This window comes from Arachis stenosperma, chromosome 7 (assembly GCF_014773155.1).
Source record: "Arachis stenosperma cultivar V10309 chromosome 7, arast.V10309.gnm1.PFL2, whole genome shotgun sequence".
Lineage (NCBI taxonomy): Eukaryota > Viridiplantae > Streptophyta > Magnoliopsida > Fabales > Fabaceae > Arachis > Arachis stenosperma.
Window position 1 is genome coordinate 5,324,347 of NC_080383.1, and position 14,814 is coordinate 5,339,160.

At 35.2% G+C, this 14,814-nt stretch overlaps 2 protein-coding genes across 6 annotated transcripts; both read right to left on the reverse strand.

Annotated features, from left to right (window-relative positions):
• LOC130940747 (pentatricopeptide repeat-containing protein At1g71210, mitochondrial-like) lies at nt 1-5,095 on the reverse strand. Of its 2 annotated transcripts, XR_009070395.1 has the most exons (3): nt 4,949-5,095; nt 516-717; nt 1-399 (listed from the first exon to the last, which is right to left on the reverse strand). XR_009070395.1 is itself a non-coding variant. In XM_057868979.1 (2 exons), the coding sequence occupies exon 2, from the start codon at nt 4,293-4,295 to the stop codon at nt 1,692-1,694; it is 2,604 nt and encodes an 867-aa protein (XP_057724962.1). In that variant the 5' UTR covers nt 4,296-4,339; nt 4,949-4,983; the 3' UTR covers nt 1,523-1,691. The 2 variants fall into 2 exon arrangements, 1 of the variants encoding a protein (XP_057724962.1); XM_057868979.1 differs by lacking the exons at nt 1-399; nt 516-717 and adding an exon at nt 1,523-4,339 and having other exon boundaries at nt 4,949-4,983.
• Nucleotides 5,096-9,605: 4,510 nt separating this feature from the next.
• On the reverse strand, nt 9,606-14,814 carry LOC130941140 (pentatricopeptide repeat-containing protein At1g80270, mitochondrial-like). Of its 4 annotated transcripts, XM_057869538.1 has the most exons (6): nt 14,405-14,814; nt 14,008-14,299; nt 12,346-12,411; nt 12,093-12,248; nt 10,537-10,573; nt 9,606-10,401 (listed from the first exon to the last, which is right to left on the reverse strand). In XM_057869538.1, exons 1-4 carry the CDS (start codon nt 14,440-14,442, stop codon nt 12,093-12,095), a joined length of 552 nt encoding a protein of 183 aa, XP_057725521.1. In that variant the 5' UTR covers nt 14,443-14,814; the 3' UTR covers nt 9,606-10,401; nt 10,537-10,573. The 4 variants fall into 4 exon arrangements, with proteins under 4 accessions (XP_057725521.1, XP_057725523.1, XP_057725520.1 ...); XM_057869540.1 differs by lacking the exons at nt 9,606-10,401; nt 10,537-10,573 and having other exon boundaries at nt 10,596-12,248; XM_057869537.1 differs by lacking the exons at nt 9,606-10,401; nt 10,537-10,573; nt 12,093-12,248; nt 12,346-12,411 and adding an exon at nt 12,766-13,820 and having other exon boundaries at nt 14,008-14,296; nt 14,405-14,787.

The window sequence follows — 14,814 nt, forward strand, 5'->3', positions numbered from 1 at the left end:
GTCTACAATGCTCAAAAGTTGTATTCTGGTAATTATGGTTGCCAAACAATTTAAATAAGTAACTTTTCCTAAACAAAATTAAATTGAACATTCCAAAAATGTAAACTAATAACTTCTAAATAATATTTGAACTATTTATATCACTAAACTTTATCTCAAAGTGTCATATTGTGTACCCCAAAAATAGGGGGTCCCTGTTTCAGTTTCTAATATAAGATTTTCTGCCAAACAATTTTTTTCAGGGAGCATGCACTGTTGCACATTCAAAGCATTTGTTCATGGCATTCAAATGCTGATATTTGGTAATTAGAACTAGTTTGATCATGGCTCTGTTAAGATGGTGCAAGTAGCCATCAAGAAGCTGCCACTACACTCTCTTCAGCATCATGCATCAACTATCTGTCATAATGCATCATTTCATAATGGAATCTCATTTTTCAACCAATCATATTCAAGTCTAGAGTAAATTTGGACCAGGGAATAAGAAAATCTGAAAATAGACTGAAATATCTTACCTAGTTGCATCACATGTAATTCAGTTACATGCTCTAACCACTCCTAGTTATAGCAATATCAACAAGACAACTTCCTTTATGAGGTTCCTTCATTGGATGAAATTTCTTCCACATAGTTAGCATAGAGCCATAGACTACCTTTCTAAGGTTGTATGATTTTCTGATGATGCAAAACAATAGTCTAATCTTAGCCAGTAGCCACCTAATGATGAAAACAATCAAGTGCGCTTATTTTCAGCATTTCTTTTCAATTCCTTCACTTTCATATCACCCAAAAAAAATACTTTGATGAATGGCAACCAGAAGTAAGAACTAAAATATGACTTCAAGTGCAAAATCTAAATAAGGAAGGGAGTCAAGCACACAATCATTAAAGAAACCAAGGTAAAAAGGACAGCTTAATTCTTCTACAAACCAAAATAAGAGCCAGTAGAAGAGAGAATTATTGTCCAATGAAGATAAACCAATATAGCTTATGCTCAAATAAGGATGCAATGAAGACAGGTCACAAGCATATTGCAGATTACTGAGGGAACATCAATAATTTTGAGTTAATTTTATAACTATCAATATATTTTTTTTATACTAATATCTAATTATATTTTTATATACATAGAGAAAAAAAATATTATTTTTAAATAGCAAGTATAAAAATTAATTATTTCTATTTATACAACAGACTTAACACCTAATTAAATGTAAAAGTATACACGTTGAATTGTTTCAAATTTTAGATAACGAATATTAAAATTAATTATTAATAAAAAATTAGACTTTTTCAAATAAAAATCATAATTAAAAATCTTATTATTTAATTTTTTATCTACAAAGACCTCGGTCTTTTTAGCAGAAGATTTTTGTCGCTTTTTTTTTTAATAAAAGTAATTTGATTATATAAATTTTTTGTATCATGCATAATCTAAACCAGGGGATAAAATGGACTATAGTTTTAAAAAATTTATATACCTTAAGATAAAAATACTAGTAGTCAACATAAAAGGATTGCACAGGATGTAATATTAATAAATGATACAGACAAAAAAAAAAACTAAATCCAATGCATCCAAGATAACTTTTTTCTTTTGATAAATATGCAATTCTAAACAATATCCTTACTAAAATTGGGTGGACCATTTTGGATATCTAACGCATACTGATCAATTGTTCCTTAAATGATCATTCTGGTTCCTTTGTTGGATAATTCCTTTTACTTTCTTGAAACCACCTCTCAGCCTTGTCTCTCATCCCATGCCTTTCGAAACCATCAAGCATGGTGGTATAAGTCCGCCAGTTGGGCTCAAAGCCCCTTCGACGCATCCTTTCAAACAACTTACAAGCCTGCTCCATATCATCACTCTTGCATGCTTTTGTCAACAACAAATTGTAAGTGTAAACGTTAAGTGGAAAGCACTTTGCTATCAATTTCTCCAAGTCCTCAACATGGCTAACGCTACGATGATCATGAAATGCACCAACCACAAAGCTAAGCATTGACCAATCAGTTCCTCCCTCCTCTTTCACTCCTCTTAAACGAACACAGGCATTGTAAACTTCCAGTGAAGATAGAGATTGAGAAAGAAGTATGTTACCGAGAGAAGAGGTTAATCGACGTCCCATTTTCTCATACACATTAACAAGATACACTGCCTTATGATATCTTTTCGATAAACAAAGCGCCAGTACAAGATTCTCATAGCATTCAATGCTTGGATGAAAACCGTCACTTAACATTTGTTTTAAGAGCAGATACGCAGGTTCAGGATTCTTGCTTTTGCAGAGAGAAACAACCAAGCAATTATATAACTTTTTAGTAGCCAATCCACGGGACCAAACATGTTTAAAGAAGTTAAGTGCATCAGAAGTCCTTCCACTTTTGAAATAAGCTTTCAACATAAGAATTTGAGAAGATGAAGTGGGCTGAATGCCATTCCTCAGCATTAACTCATACACATTCCAAGCCAACTCAGCCTGCTTGGCATGCCCAGCCGCATCAATGAAACAATCATAAATATAATGTTGACGATCATTATGGGACAGCATCTCAAACAAACTGAAAAACCGAGACCTTGAATTGTCCATCTGAAGTAAACAACAAAGAACAACTCTACATAGAGCCGGTGTCACTTTATGACCCTTCTCCTTCATTTCAACGAGAAGACGAGCAGCAATATCTCCCCTATTCAACTCTTTAAAACCCTTGATCATATTTGCATAGGCCCTGCTAGCAGACGCACCTTTAAGTTCCCCATGTATCAAATAACTATCTTCCACTCTTCCTGCCCGGCACAGTGCCATTATAAAGTTGTCATATGTGGAAGCATTAGGCATAATTTTCCGTTCCAAGGCAAGATGGAGCAACTCTTTCATCTCATCAATCATGCACTCTCTACACAGAACATTGGCAAGCCTAGTAAAGGTCTTTCTATCTGGAAAATAATGGTGATTGATCGAGCTCTTCAACACAGTGAATGCTTCCTTGGCGTTTCCGTCCCAACACAAAGTAAGTATCAAGTACTTATAAGCCATATGATTTGGGGACAGCATAAACTCTGACCTCGACTTGAACAGATCAAGAGCGACATCCACCATCCCCGCCTTGCAAAAGAAGCACAGCACAGCATTCATGGTAACCGAGTTCGGTGGAATAGCAGTCTCATACATGTCCATCAACAAATCCCACGCCTCGTCGGGCCTGTTCTCCCTCAAGAGCCTGTAAATCAACATGTTGTACCTCGCCAAACTAGGAATGTACCCTTCATCTCTCTTCTTCTGTCTGAAAAACTCCAAGGCCTCATCCAACCGGCCACCCTGCACAAGGCACTTTATCCAAACTCCATAAGCATGATCCAGCGGCACCAGCCCCAAATCCCCAAGCTCCCTAACTAACCTAACAGCATGATCAAACCTATTGCTCCCGCACAAAGCACTGACAAGAGCACTCACCTCGGAGCCATGAAGCTCCTTGCCACCATCCACCAAGCCAAACAAGAACCCTTCGGCCTCATCCAACCTCCCCAGATAGCACAACCTCTTCATAACAGAAGCATTGGTATACCGATTCTCAAAACCTCTCATCCTAATCTGCCTAACAATGGCATCAAAAGCATTGAAATAATCCTTATCAACAAGGGCATTCAAAAGCACATGGTAACCAAAAGAATCCAAGTCCAAACCATGAAACCGCATTTTACCAAACACTTGGAGTGCAATCTCAGGCTTACCCGCAATAGCATATCCAATGACGAGAGTATCGTGGAACCGCACACGGGGGTAGAAGGCGGAGTCACGCCGGCGGAAGGATTGAAGAAATTCGTCGAGGTCTTTCCCTGATGGGGCGCGAGCGAGGATTCGGAAGATGGCGGAGAAGGTGCCGCGAGTGTGGTGGAAGTCGGGCTGGCGGCCGGCCCAATGGAAGAAGCGGAGACAGGGGTAGACGTGTGCGGCGGCGGTGCCATGGTGGAGTACGGTGAGGACGAAGGACTCATCGAGACGGGGGAGTGTTAGGGTGGAGAGAGAGGCATCGAGGGCGGCGTCGTTATTGGAGGAGTCCGTCGAAGAGAGAATCTGAAAGATTCGGGTGATGAGTGGGTCGCGCGTGCTGAACCAGTCCTTGATGAAGGATGCGACGTCATTTTGGTTTATTTTTCTTAAGACGGTGTGGCAGTTAGAAGAAAAAGATGATGAAGAAGAAAAGGAAGAAGGGTGGATACTGTGAATGAGGAAAGAAGAGAAGAGGGATCTGCCTTTGGTTACATGTTTCAGTGGCTGCAGCATTGTCATGTTCCTTCCTCAAAACGCGCGACGTGAATTCATACTTCTCGAAACTTTGGAGTATTAAAATTTTTAACAAAATCAGTGACACTAAATTAAAGAGAGCATTAGCAAAAAAATGATGATACTAAATTAACCACTAAAAACAATAAAATTACTACATTATATAACATATCAAAAGTTTAAAATAGAGCATTCAATAACCAAGCATTAGCATTAGCTAGACAGTGATGATACTAAATTAAATACGCAAATTATTTTTTTAATGAATAAAAAGAGCAACTAATTATAGAAGAGAAAAAGAACATGAATATATGATTACATGAAATGAAATGAGGAAATAATTGAACTGATAAGAAGAAATTGTGATAGATGAGTGATTGTTGAAAGAGAAAAGAGAGTGAATAGCAGCAGAAACAGCATTATAATTGAGTCTTAGGTTAAACAAACCCATGATGCTGTTTTCAGAATTCAAGAGAAAGAGGAGATTCCATTAAGATTACACAACAACTCAGCAACACATCACTAATCAATAATCATAATACATTCAAAATCAATAATCAGTAAATTAAAATCACAAGTTCAAAGATAGTCTTAATTCTTGATCTATTTTAATCATTTATTTTAACCTGAAAATGCTATTGTGGGGGCAAAATCCGTACCTGTGTAATTCTGTATCATCATGCAACCAATCAACACATCAAAACAATTGAGAAGAAGATGGAGAAAGCAAATTTATATATGAGATAATCATAGTTGTGAATTGTGATAATAATGATATATATGCAGATGGAGAAAGCAAGTTTATATTGCACAAAGTGGAGGCAATAGATGAGGCTAACTATGCATACAACTACAACGTTGTTGGTAGAAGGACCCAACCGAGGATCCATTGGGAAGCTGTTGTTTTTTTTGGGCATTTTTGTTTGCAAGTGTTTTAAGTAATTGATTTTTTTTTTCTATGTAATCTAAAACACAACACAAAACACATAGTTTTGGGCTGAATAATCAAATAATCATCTACAAATTTTACAAAAACACAGAGCCAAAATCTAAAAATCAAATAATCATTCAACGATTTCAACAAAACAAAAAATCCTATAATCATTCAATAATTTGTTGATTTCAGAACAGAGATTCAGAGAATAAAATGAAAATCGAAGAATATGTGCACACCAAAGTTACTGACCTTCAAGACAATGACAATGAGACGACGGCGACAAGACGACCGCGAGCAGGACGAATCCAATGGAAGACGGGCGCCGAGTGAGAAAAAAGACATCGCACAGAGGATTTGACTTGGATAACACCGACAGTACAAAGAGAGACTCCTCGGAAAGGCACGGACGGCGGCAACGGGTTCCTCCGTTCGGCGGCGGTGGAAGCTAGCTAGGGTTTTCCCTTTTTCGGCGGCGGTGGAATAAAATAATTTTTTTTAAATTATTACTTATTACGTAGAGTATTTTATTTAAAATTTGAGTATATGTATAAATATTTATATTTAAATTTAATCTTTTTTTAATTACTTCGCATAAAATAAAATAATGGTTATAATTTTTAAATTATTAATTACATAAAAGAGTATTGTATTTAAAATTTCAATAAATATATTTTTTAATAATTTTTTTAATAAATTTATTTAAGTTATAGTACAAAAAAAATTATTTCATACAAAATAATTTAAAAAAATAATTTAAAAGATGTTAGAAATATTATAAAAATTTGTAATATCTCAATGATTTAGGTAAATATATTATTTATATCGTTTACCTTCTGAATAAATCAAAACAACATGATTTAAAATAAATTGAAATAGTGGGTGTAGATTTACTACACATACGTTGCATGTATAAATCGAAATAATCTAATTAGATTTACTAGGTAATGTTGCATTTACATATAAATCAAAATAATCTCATTAGATTTACTAGGTGTACATATAATTCGAACATAGCTGTTTCGATTTATGTACAAACGTAAATCTAGCTTATTGATTTATATAGTAATCTGCTGGGTGATTCATGTAACGTTATTCATTTTGGGTGATTTGTGTTATATTAGATAGAACTTGGTTTAATAACGTGAATTACCAAATTTAAAATTATAATAAATCAATATAATTTATATTTATACCACATAAAAATTGATATTTTTTTTATTTGACAAACAAATAAATTTAAAAAATATATTATTCTACTTTTTTTTTTGTTCATAATACCTTTCAATTCGATAGACTAAGCATTAATTTATCACAAGTTCAAATTTCACTCATTAGATCATCCAATCTCTGCAATCCGCCCAAAGACAAAAGGACTTGGCAAGGACCTAGGAGATGCTTTGAACTTATTTCGGATTGCAACAAGTTGCCAAATACGACTTGGTCCAATATAATTTGGATCCCTAACCAATTTTAGGTAGTTTAGTTATTAGTTCATTAATTTGTTTAAGTAAGTATAGAAGTTCGAATATTGTCTTGTACATGTTGTAACTTATTAATCAACGACAAATAACAAATTTTTAAATAAAATTTTAATTCACGATGTATTATTCTTTAGTTTGTCGAGTTAAAAAATATTATAAAAAATTAATCCTCTAATCTGATACTCAACTCGATTTAAAGAATAAATTTATAACTATCTACTAATAAAAATATTCACACACTAAGTAAAACTTAATTTTCTACAATAAAAATAATTACTTCGTTAAGAGCAATAATTATTCGTACGGTCAACTCTAGACTCTCTTATAAATACTCATCTCAAAATCTTTTTAATCCAAATAATTTACTCTACTCATATATCCACTAAATTTGACATTGAGATCTCTTATAGATATTCATATATGTTACTTTTATTATTCATAAACTTTGTACGACTTCTATTTCAAATTCATGCACCTCTATTCCCTCGAGATAACACTTGAGAACATGAGTATTGGTTATATATTAATAGAAAATTTATTAATCTCCTTAAAATAAATTAGTAATCATTCCAATAAATTTTTAATTGAAATAGTATTTGGTGCCGATTAAATAAACTTAAAATTTTTGTTATAGTAAACTTAAAATTCTTGTTATAATAAACTCACCAGTGTCGTGAGTGTATAGTACAATAGAATAAATGGAGCACCATCGAGTTAAAGGGATGTAATGTTGTTTCAATATACGCATTGTTAGGAACAGTCACAATCATGCCCACCAGATGTTTGAGAAAATGTTAAAGTGAGTAAGAAGCTCGTTTGTTTCAGATATCAAGGGTCATGGTGGAGTAGATATATACTGGAAATATTTTGCTTGCTTAGATAGATGGCTATTGGGACCCTGAGTTTATTGGCAGTGGTTCAATTCGAGAGTGGGAGTTTCAATGGCCTACCTATTAGTGTTGTAAGTGTAAGGAGTGTTGAAGTTAGTCTCAGAAAGCATGGAAGAGTGATGAGTTTATAAGATGAGAGACATATTAACTTGACACTTTAAGGTTTTGAGTTGGATGTGGTGTTTTCTCATCTTATGTTCTCTCACTTGATTCCTCCTCAAGCTCTCCACGGTCGGCCCAACACTACTCCTTCCTCGCTCCCCCAAGTTGTCACCACATAGTCATATCTCACTCACTAAGCCATCTTGGGTTGGGAAGGGAAGGACAAACCAGGTTCATTTGGAAATGCTCCCATTGCCTTGGTACCGGAGAATATAAGTATATTATGGGATAACATTTCATGAACAGGGACAATGATATTAGTGACAGAGATAATAGATAATGTGATAGCATAGGTGTATTGTCTGTAAGTTGTAACTACTGAATGTTTTGTCTTTTTATCACATAATTACTTCCAAGTGCAAATTGATTTTAACATGCTGATTTGTTACGTTCAAAGATATGATTGTGATTGGACTGAAAAAACATTTTTGCAAATCCTTGTTTGGACATAGAACAACATAGTGAGATCAAATTCATAATGAGATCTGATAAATAAATGTCCTACTCCCTCCGTAAGTGAATTATGGTTAATAGAGAGTGCAGAATAATTAAAGAATGGGAGCCGAGAAAATTTTCACGATTCTTCCATATTTGCAGCATTAACTTGCTCCTAATGCAGAAGATATACTAGAGAAATGGAAGAATCGTGATGTTGACGATGCATGCCAAGTTGCACCTCTGCTAAATACAGCGCAGGGTTGCCATGGTTATTTGTTTTCTAGGCTCTTTTCGTCTTAGAAGGCATAAAACATTACGCTGACGTTGTATTTTTCATAATATGAAGCACATAGACATAGTAGAGTTTTGAATGGAAGAGACAATGTTAGGGTGTGTTTGCAATTATTATGCCATTAAAAATTATAAGCTCTGATATATATTTATAACAATGTTGTATTATGCCATTGAAAATTGTATTTAATTTTTTCTATGCCCTCAATCCCTTTTCCCTATCTTCCATTTTTTTAATGGTGACATTTGAAAGAAATGTACACTAGAGGAAAAAACCAATAATTGTTTAAGAAACATTATTTTTTATGTTGTGTTCTATTGCTTCTGAGAAAACCAATCAGTGGGATAATTGTTTAAGAAATTTGAGAATACTTTATGCTTTAGAAAGAGGTTTATTAACAAGATTCGTGATCATTTGTATCAAAACTGGTTATATAGTAGTTAAGATTAGGAACAATGATCCAGAGCATAACATGTTGAACTTGAATTGAATAGTAAATCACTGAAAGAGCTACAAAAAATTTTTGGAATTAAAATAAAGAGATATGTGTAATCAGAACAAGACTACAAGCTCAATAACTTACATGCTTTGATGTAGTTTATTTGTTGTTACTTGTTAGCAAATGGGTCAATAATATTTCTTATTTTAAAAAGAAACAATAGGTATCGTTTTAGCATAATTCTCTTTTATTTTTAGTTTTATTAACAATTTAATGTTTGTATCTGATACATTACATTGGAAGTAAAACGTAGAGTTTAGCAAACATAGGTTAAAGTTATCAATTAAAAAAATATTAAAAATATAAACTTTAATTTCTAATATATTTATTTTATATTATCAAAATAAAAAATTTAAAAATTTGCATTAGTAATAATCTTAAGATATATATATATATAAACTAAATCCTAACGCCTAAATTAAAAAAAATAATTATTTTGAAAAGAAAAAATATATGAAAAAGTATTTCTAGTTTTCTTGTTGGTAAATAGTCAATCAGAAAATATGGAAAAATTCTCTTAATAAAAATCACGCACCTATATAAATCTATGGTTGGTCGAGTGGTGACAAAATTAGTATGACTCGATGATGGGTTTAAATCTTATAATAATAAAAAAATGAAGAGAAAAGGACAAATTAGTCCCTGACCTTTTAATCTTTGGACATTTTTGTTCCTGACCATTGAAAAATACATTTAAATCCCTGACGTTCCTGAAAATCAGACGGATCAATCCCTCCGTCCATAACCCACCGTCAGACCCGTCGGAAAAGGCTGACCTGGCACCCCCTTTGCTTACCTGGCTCAACGGCGTTCCCACGTGGCACGTTAATGGGATGGAACTTTTGAAAACGGGACACATAAGTCCCTCTCACTCAAAACGACGTCGTTTTGAGTGCTGCCCTAATCCTAAAATTCATTTGGGTCGTTTTGTGCAAGATCAACCGCCGAAGCTGCTTTACCGTGGCTCATACTGCCAGTTTCCGCAGATGATTTTGGCTCCTCTGCCGGTTTATGCCATGTCTTTGGTGAAGGTGGTCTCTCTGCAACCTGCTGCTTGTCTACCTCTTGCACATTTCGCCGGTTATCACTGCGCCAATTCCTCCTTTGTGCCTGTGAATTAACTCTCTCAGCCTCTACCCTTTGTTCTTTCCTCTCAGGTTTTTTGCCAGTCCATCGATCATAAGGAGCTGGAGCACCCTCATTTTTTTCCACATAGCATTCAGGAAGTTTCTTGGTCCTTGGAGTAGGATGTTCAGTCCTTTGGACAACACAATAGTTGAATTCAAGTTTAAACCATGAAGATAGCTGAATTGTACATAGAGAAAGGAGCCAAAGTCAATTCCTATTTGAATGCTCAACCCCCACATCCAAATTGTTGATCACAACATCATCAACCCCTCGTTCCTTCAGAACCTGAGGAAACAATCAGATACGTTATCAAGCTAAAAGCATGGATGAAGTGGAGAAAAATCTGTTGTAATGACTGGCAGCACATGATACATTTGAATTCTAACTGAATACAGGAAATAAATAAATGAAACAACTTACCAGTTCTCTTGGACGGGCACCACCAAATAAAGCATTCCTGAATATTTGCATCAGATGTTCCATTATTAGAGAAGAAGCCCATGAATAAATAAGCAAATAAACTAGCTGAAAGTATTCCATATTGTTTCAATTGAGCATTAAAAGTATTGAAAAGGTGAAATAGTACTATTTCACAAAGTTCAACATGGTAATTCCTTTGTATGAGCTTTTAAGTTAAACAAGAATGGAAGTAAGACCCCTTCAAGTAAAATTCACATTGTACTCCCAAACTATCACGTATACCACATAACATTGGATGAACAACCCAAAATTAATTACAGACAAAAAAAAAAAAAATTAACTACCTGAAGTCTCTTATCATAGGTAGTTTTGTAACAGTGGTCGGTATTTTGTATTTATAAGAGTTGAGCTATGTGTATGTAAGCATAAGAAGAAGTATAAAACATCAGTGGTTTCTCTTCCCACAATATTAAACATATATTAAGCCACACAATAGCTTATTGGCTTATAGCAGAAGCACTAGAACGAGAAGTAGATTGTTCTCCCAAGAGTTCACTAATATTGTAATTTATAAGGGTAAACAAAGAATTTAGTGAGTAGTGCCAAATCTTTCTACAGATTTCTTCTTTCGCTGCTATCACACAAAACCAAAACAAGTCATGCATGTTAAACGGGTAAAGTCAATATGAAGATTTCTACTTATACTTGTTTGACTTCACTAAACTTTAAGATTGATTGTCCCAATATATCATGGTTTGTATGGTTGTCTCACATGTGAAGGTCAGTATAGTACCCACCACATCTTTTCTTTTGGATATAAGTCATATAACCATTCTCTTTTCCCTTTAAGTAAATAAGTTTTCAAGATAAAACCATTAGTGTGCACACCCCTAATCCCATTAGCAGAGAGGTTACTTCCATTAATAGATCAGCATAGGCCAACGCGGCCTTATCATTGAGCAAAGGCTTTTATATAGGGAATGAACAAAACCAAAGCTTTTATATTATCAAAATTGGGCATATAACATGAGTACATGACTGTGATTCATTGCACTAACAAGATCTGTGCCTACCAAATAAACTAATCAATATAATGGCTACACTATTGAGTTATTTCATCACCTCATTATTTATTCAGTTAATGAATCCCATCAAATCTTTCATACTCAAACAAGTGCTCCATGCAATGTTCCATGATTGCATTTAAACATGTATTCTATGTTGATTTATAAAGCACAAGAGGCATCTTAGGGTTCCAAATGCAGCCAGATATGAGCCTTAGGTATACCACCAACCAAAATAAACTGAAGACTTATATGTTTAAGCAAATAGATCCTGAGTTATTTAATTCAGGAGAGATCATGAAAACTTTGCCAAATATTAAAACCCAAATCATTTTCAAATTTTAAAATCAAATGACAGCAATGCTCATTCAATCAAAAGCCGGTAAAGACTAAAAAAATTGTCTATAAACAAGTTTTTGCTATGTTTCGGAGACAACACAATGTGCAGATAGATAATCCAAACAGTTAATTTCCTAACTCATTCACACTAACTTATGCAACTAGCCTCTCTCTTTCAGTGTTTCCTTCCAGGTGATGCTCAAGGAGCTGTGAGCGAGGCTTCAGATTCAGCTTCGGGCGTTGTCCTGCCTCCTTACCATTCCCAGTTCCATCAAAGACAGGTTTCGTGGAATTGCCTTGGCCATGCACCTGATTACCAATTTCAACAAAGGCTAGAATCATTAACAAACCAATATCCCTATCAAGAAGCCAATAAAAACCAACTAAGTTGAACATGAATAAACACCTGCCCATGATCCGGATAAGAAGGTTCCGAGCTCTCAGATGCCTTTGCTCTCGGCAACAACTTCACCTGCCCATAAATTTTAGGATTAGGGCAGCACTCAAAACGACGTCGTTTTGAGTGAGAGGGACTTATGTGTCCTATTTTCAAAAGTTCCATCCCACTAACGTGCCACGTGGGAACGCCGTTGAGCCAGGTAAGCAAAGGGGTGCCAGGTCAGCCTTTTCCGACGGGTCTAACAGTGGGTTATGGACGGAGGGATTGATCCGTCTGATTTTCAGGAACGTCAGGGATTTAAATGTATTTTCCAATGGTCAGGGACAAAAATGTCTAAAGATTAAAAGGTCAGGGACTAATTTGTCATTTTCTCAAAAATGAAAAAAAAGGCTCTTATGGCCTTAGGGGTGCAAGCAAGTTGAATAATAATAATAATAAAGCACATACAAATTTAATAATAATTAAAAAACTTGAATCTGTTAATTTCCTCAATTTCGTACATTAAAGATACGCAAATCTAAGGTTTCAATCTTATGAAAAGGATCAACTTGAACCAACAGACGCCGAAGAACTGGGTTGAGAACTATGTTATCGGCTTTCATCATGTCCCTCATTCCATGTGCCGGAAGCTTGGCAATTAAATATGCTTGTAGTAGAACTTCGTATTGCCTCGAACTAAACTTGTAGCCCACTTCTTTCATTTTCTGCCAAATCATCTTTGTACTATGGATATCACCTCTATTGGCATAATGCTCCATAATAGCAGTATAGGACTTGATATATGGTTTCTCCTTGTTCAGCAGGATTGCCTCCTGTAAAACGGTTTCTGCCTTCTCAACTTCCCCTGCTTTAATATAAAGTTTAACTAGGTCGTCCCATGTCAATGGACCTATTTGGATCCCATTGTCTGCCATTCGCATAACGAGATCGTTGCCCTTTTTTATCATCTTATTATTTGCATAAATCTTTATCATAAGTGAATAGTTTTTGGGTAGAAGCAGCCCTCTCTTTGACATAAACTCGAAAGCCGCCTCTGCTTCATCAATTTTATTCAATTCAGCAAAAGACTCAATTGCAGCCAGACACACTTCCCTTCGAGAGCAAGCTTGACAAAGCTCCCAAATTCTTCTCACTTCATCTATATCACCCAATTTCGCATAAGACAGAAGTAAATACCTACCAACCCGAGGATTCTTTTGTAGGTCTTCACCTTCCATCTTCTTCAATAAATCTTTGGCATCTTCTTTTAACCCAACGGTTATATAGTGTTCAACTAAAACTGCATTTCTTTTGGCCTGAGCACCACGAATTGATAAAAGAACTCCAGCAAATTTCCCTTTAAAAGGTTCTGGATAACCCTCAAAGTACTTTTCTAATTCATGTAGCTCATAATCAGACAATTTAGCAATCAAACTAACATAAGTAGGAAGATATCTCTCCCTAAATTCATTCAGACTTTTTGCTTCTCCCAACTTCTCAAACTATACAAAACCAACCATAAAAAGATAAATGAAAGCACACACGGTAAGACATTATTCATGTAAAAATGAAAAACAAAAGATAAGTATTTACAGTAGCTATAAATAAGTAGAATAAACATACAAAAAACCAAAGTTAACACGTGAACATAATTACAACAAATAACTGATGAGAAATTAATTTAATTACCAGTTCAGCTTTACACTCAGGGTTGTGAGGGTTAAGGTTAATCTTGCGCCATGCCCGTGAGATATTTTGTCTGATTTTTTCTTTCCTTTCTTCATCAAATTTATCAGGAAGCAAATCAGGAAGTCCTTCTTTCTCTGTAAATTCGCAGTGTGATTCCTCCAAACCATCCTGATCTTTCAAGCTATTGGCATCATCTTGCGAAGAAAGTTCGCGCCTACTCACAACGAATTTCAGGGAGGCATGCTCGGAATGGTAAAACGTATTCGGCAACAACAAACGATCATATGTCCTTCTAGAAGACTCCAAAGTACCAGAATTAACTCCGTTGCAATCACTATTAATTTTTTTTATAGCAGCGAGAAAGAAAGAGAAAGAAGACGATTAGGGTTAGGGTTACCTGAGAAGAAGAGAAGCTCGACCACTAAGAGACCACATATTTGAAGGTGACAGAGAAAGATCGCCGCTGGAATCTTTGGACTCGTCGAGACGGGGGAGTGTTAGGGCGGCGTCGTTATAGGAGAAAGTCCGTCGAGGAGAGAATCTGAAAGATTCGGGTGATGAGTGGGTCGCGCGTGTTGAACCAGTCCTTGATGGAGGATGCGACGCCGTTTTGGTTTATTTTTTTAAAAACGGTGTGGCAGTTATTAGAAGAAGACGATTAGACGATGAAGGAGAAGAAAAGGAAAAAGGGTTGTTAACTTGTTATAGGAAGCATTTCAGGTGAGGAAGGTTACTGTGCTAGAAGTTCAGTACGCCATGCTTCTAAACCATTGAGATTTAATATAAAATATATGAAAGGATGAGATA

Coding starts and splice junctions, on each gene's coding strand:
- LOC130940747 (XM_057868979.1), bottom strand. CDS start 4,295: ATGACAATGCTGCAGCCACTGAAACATGTAACCAAAGGCAGATCCCTC.
- LOC130941140 (XM_057869536.1), bottom strand. CDS start 14,442: ATGTGGTCTCTTAGTGGTCGAGCTTCTCTTCTTCTCAG. Junction 14,300..14,404: donor CGAGCTTCTCTTCTTCTCAG/GTAACCCTAACC, acceptor GGAGTCTTCTAG/AAGGACATATGATCGTTTGT. Junction 13,821..14,007: donor CTGAGTGTAAAGCTGAACTG/GTAATTAAATTA, acceptor GGTTTTGTATAG/TTTGAGAAGTTGGGAGAAGC.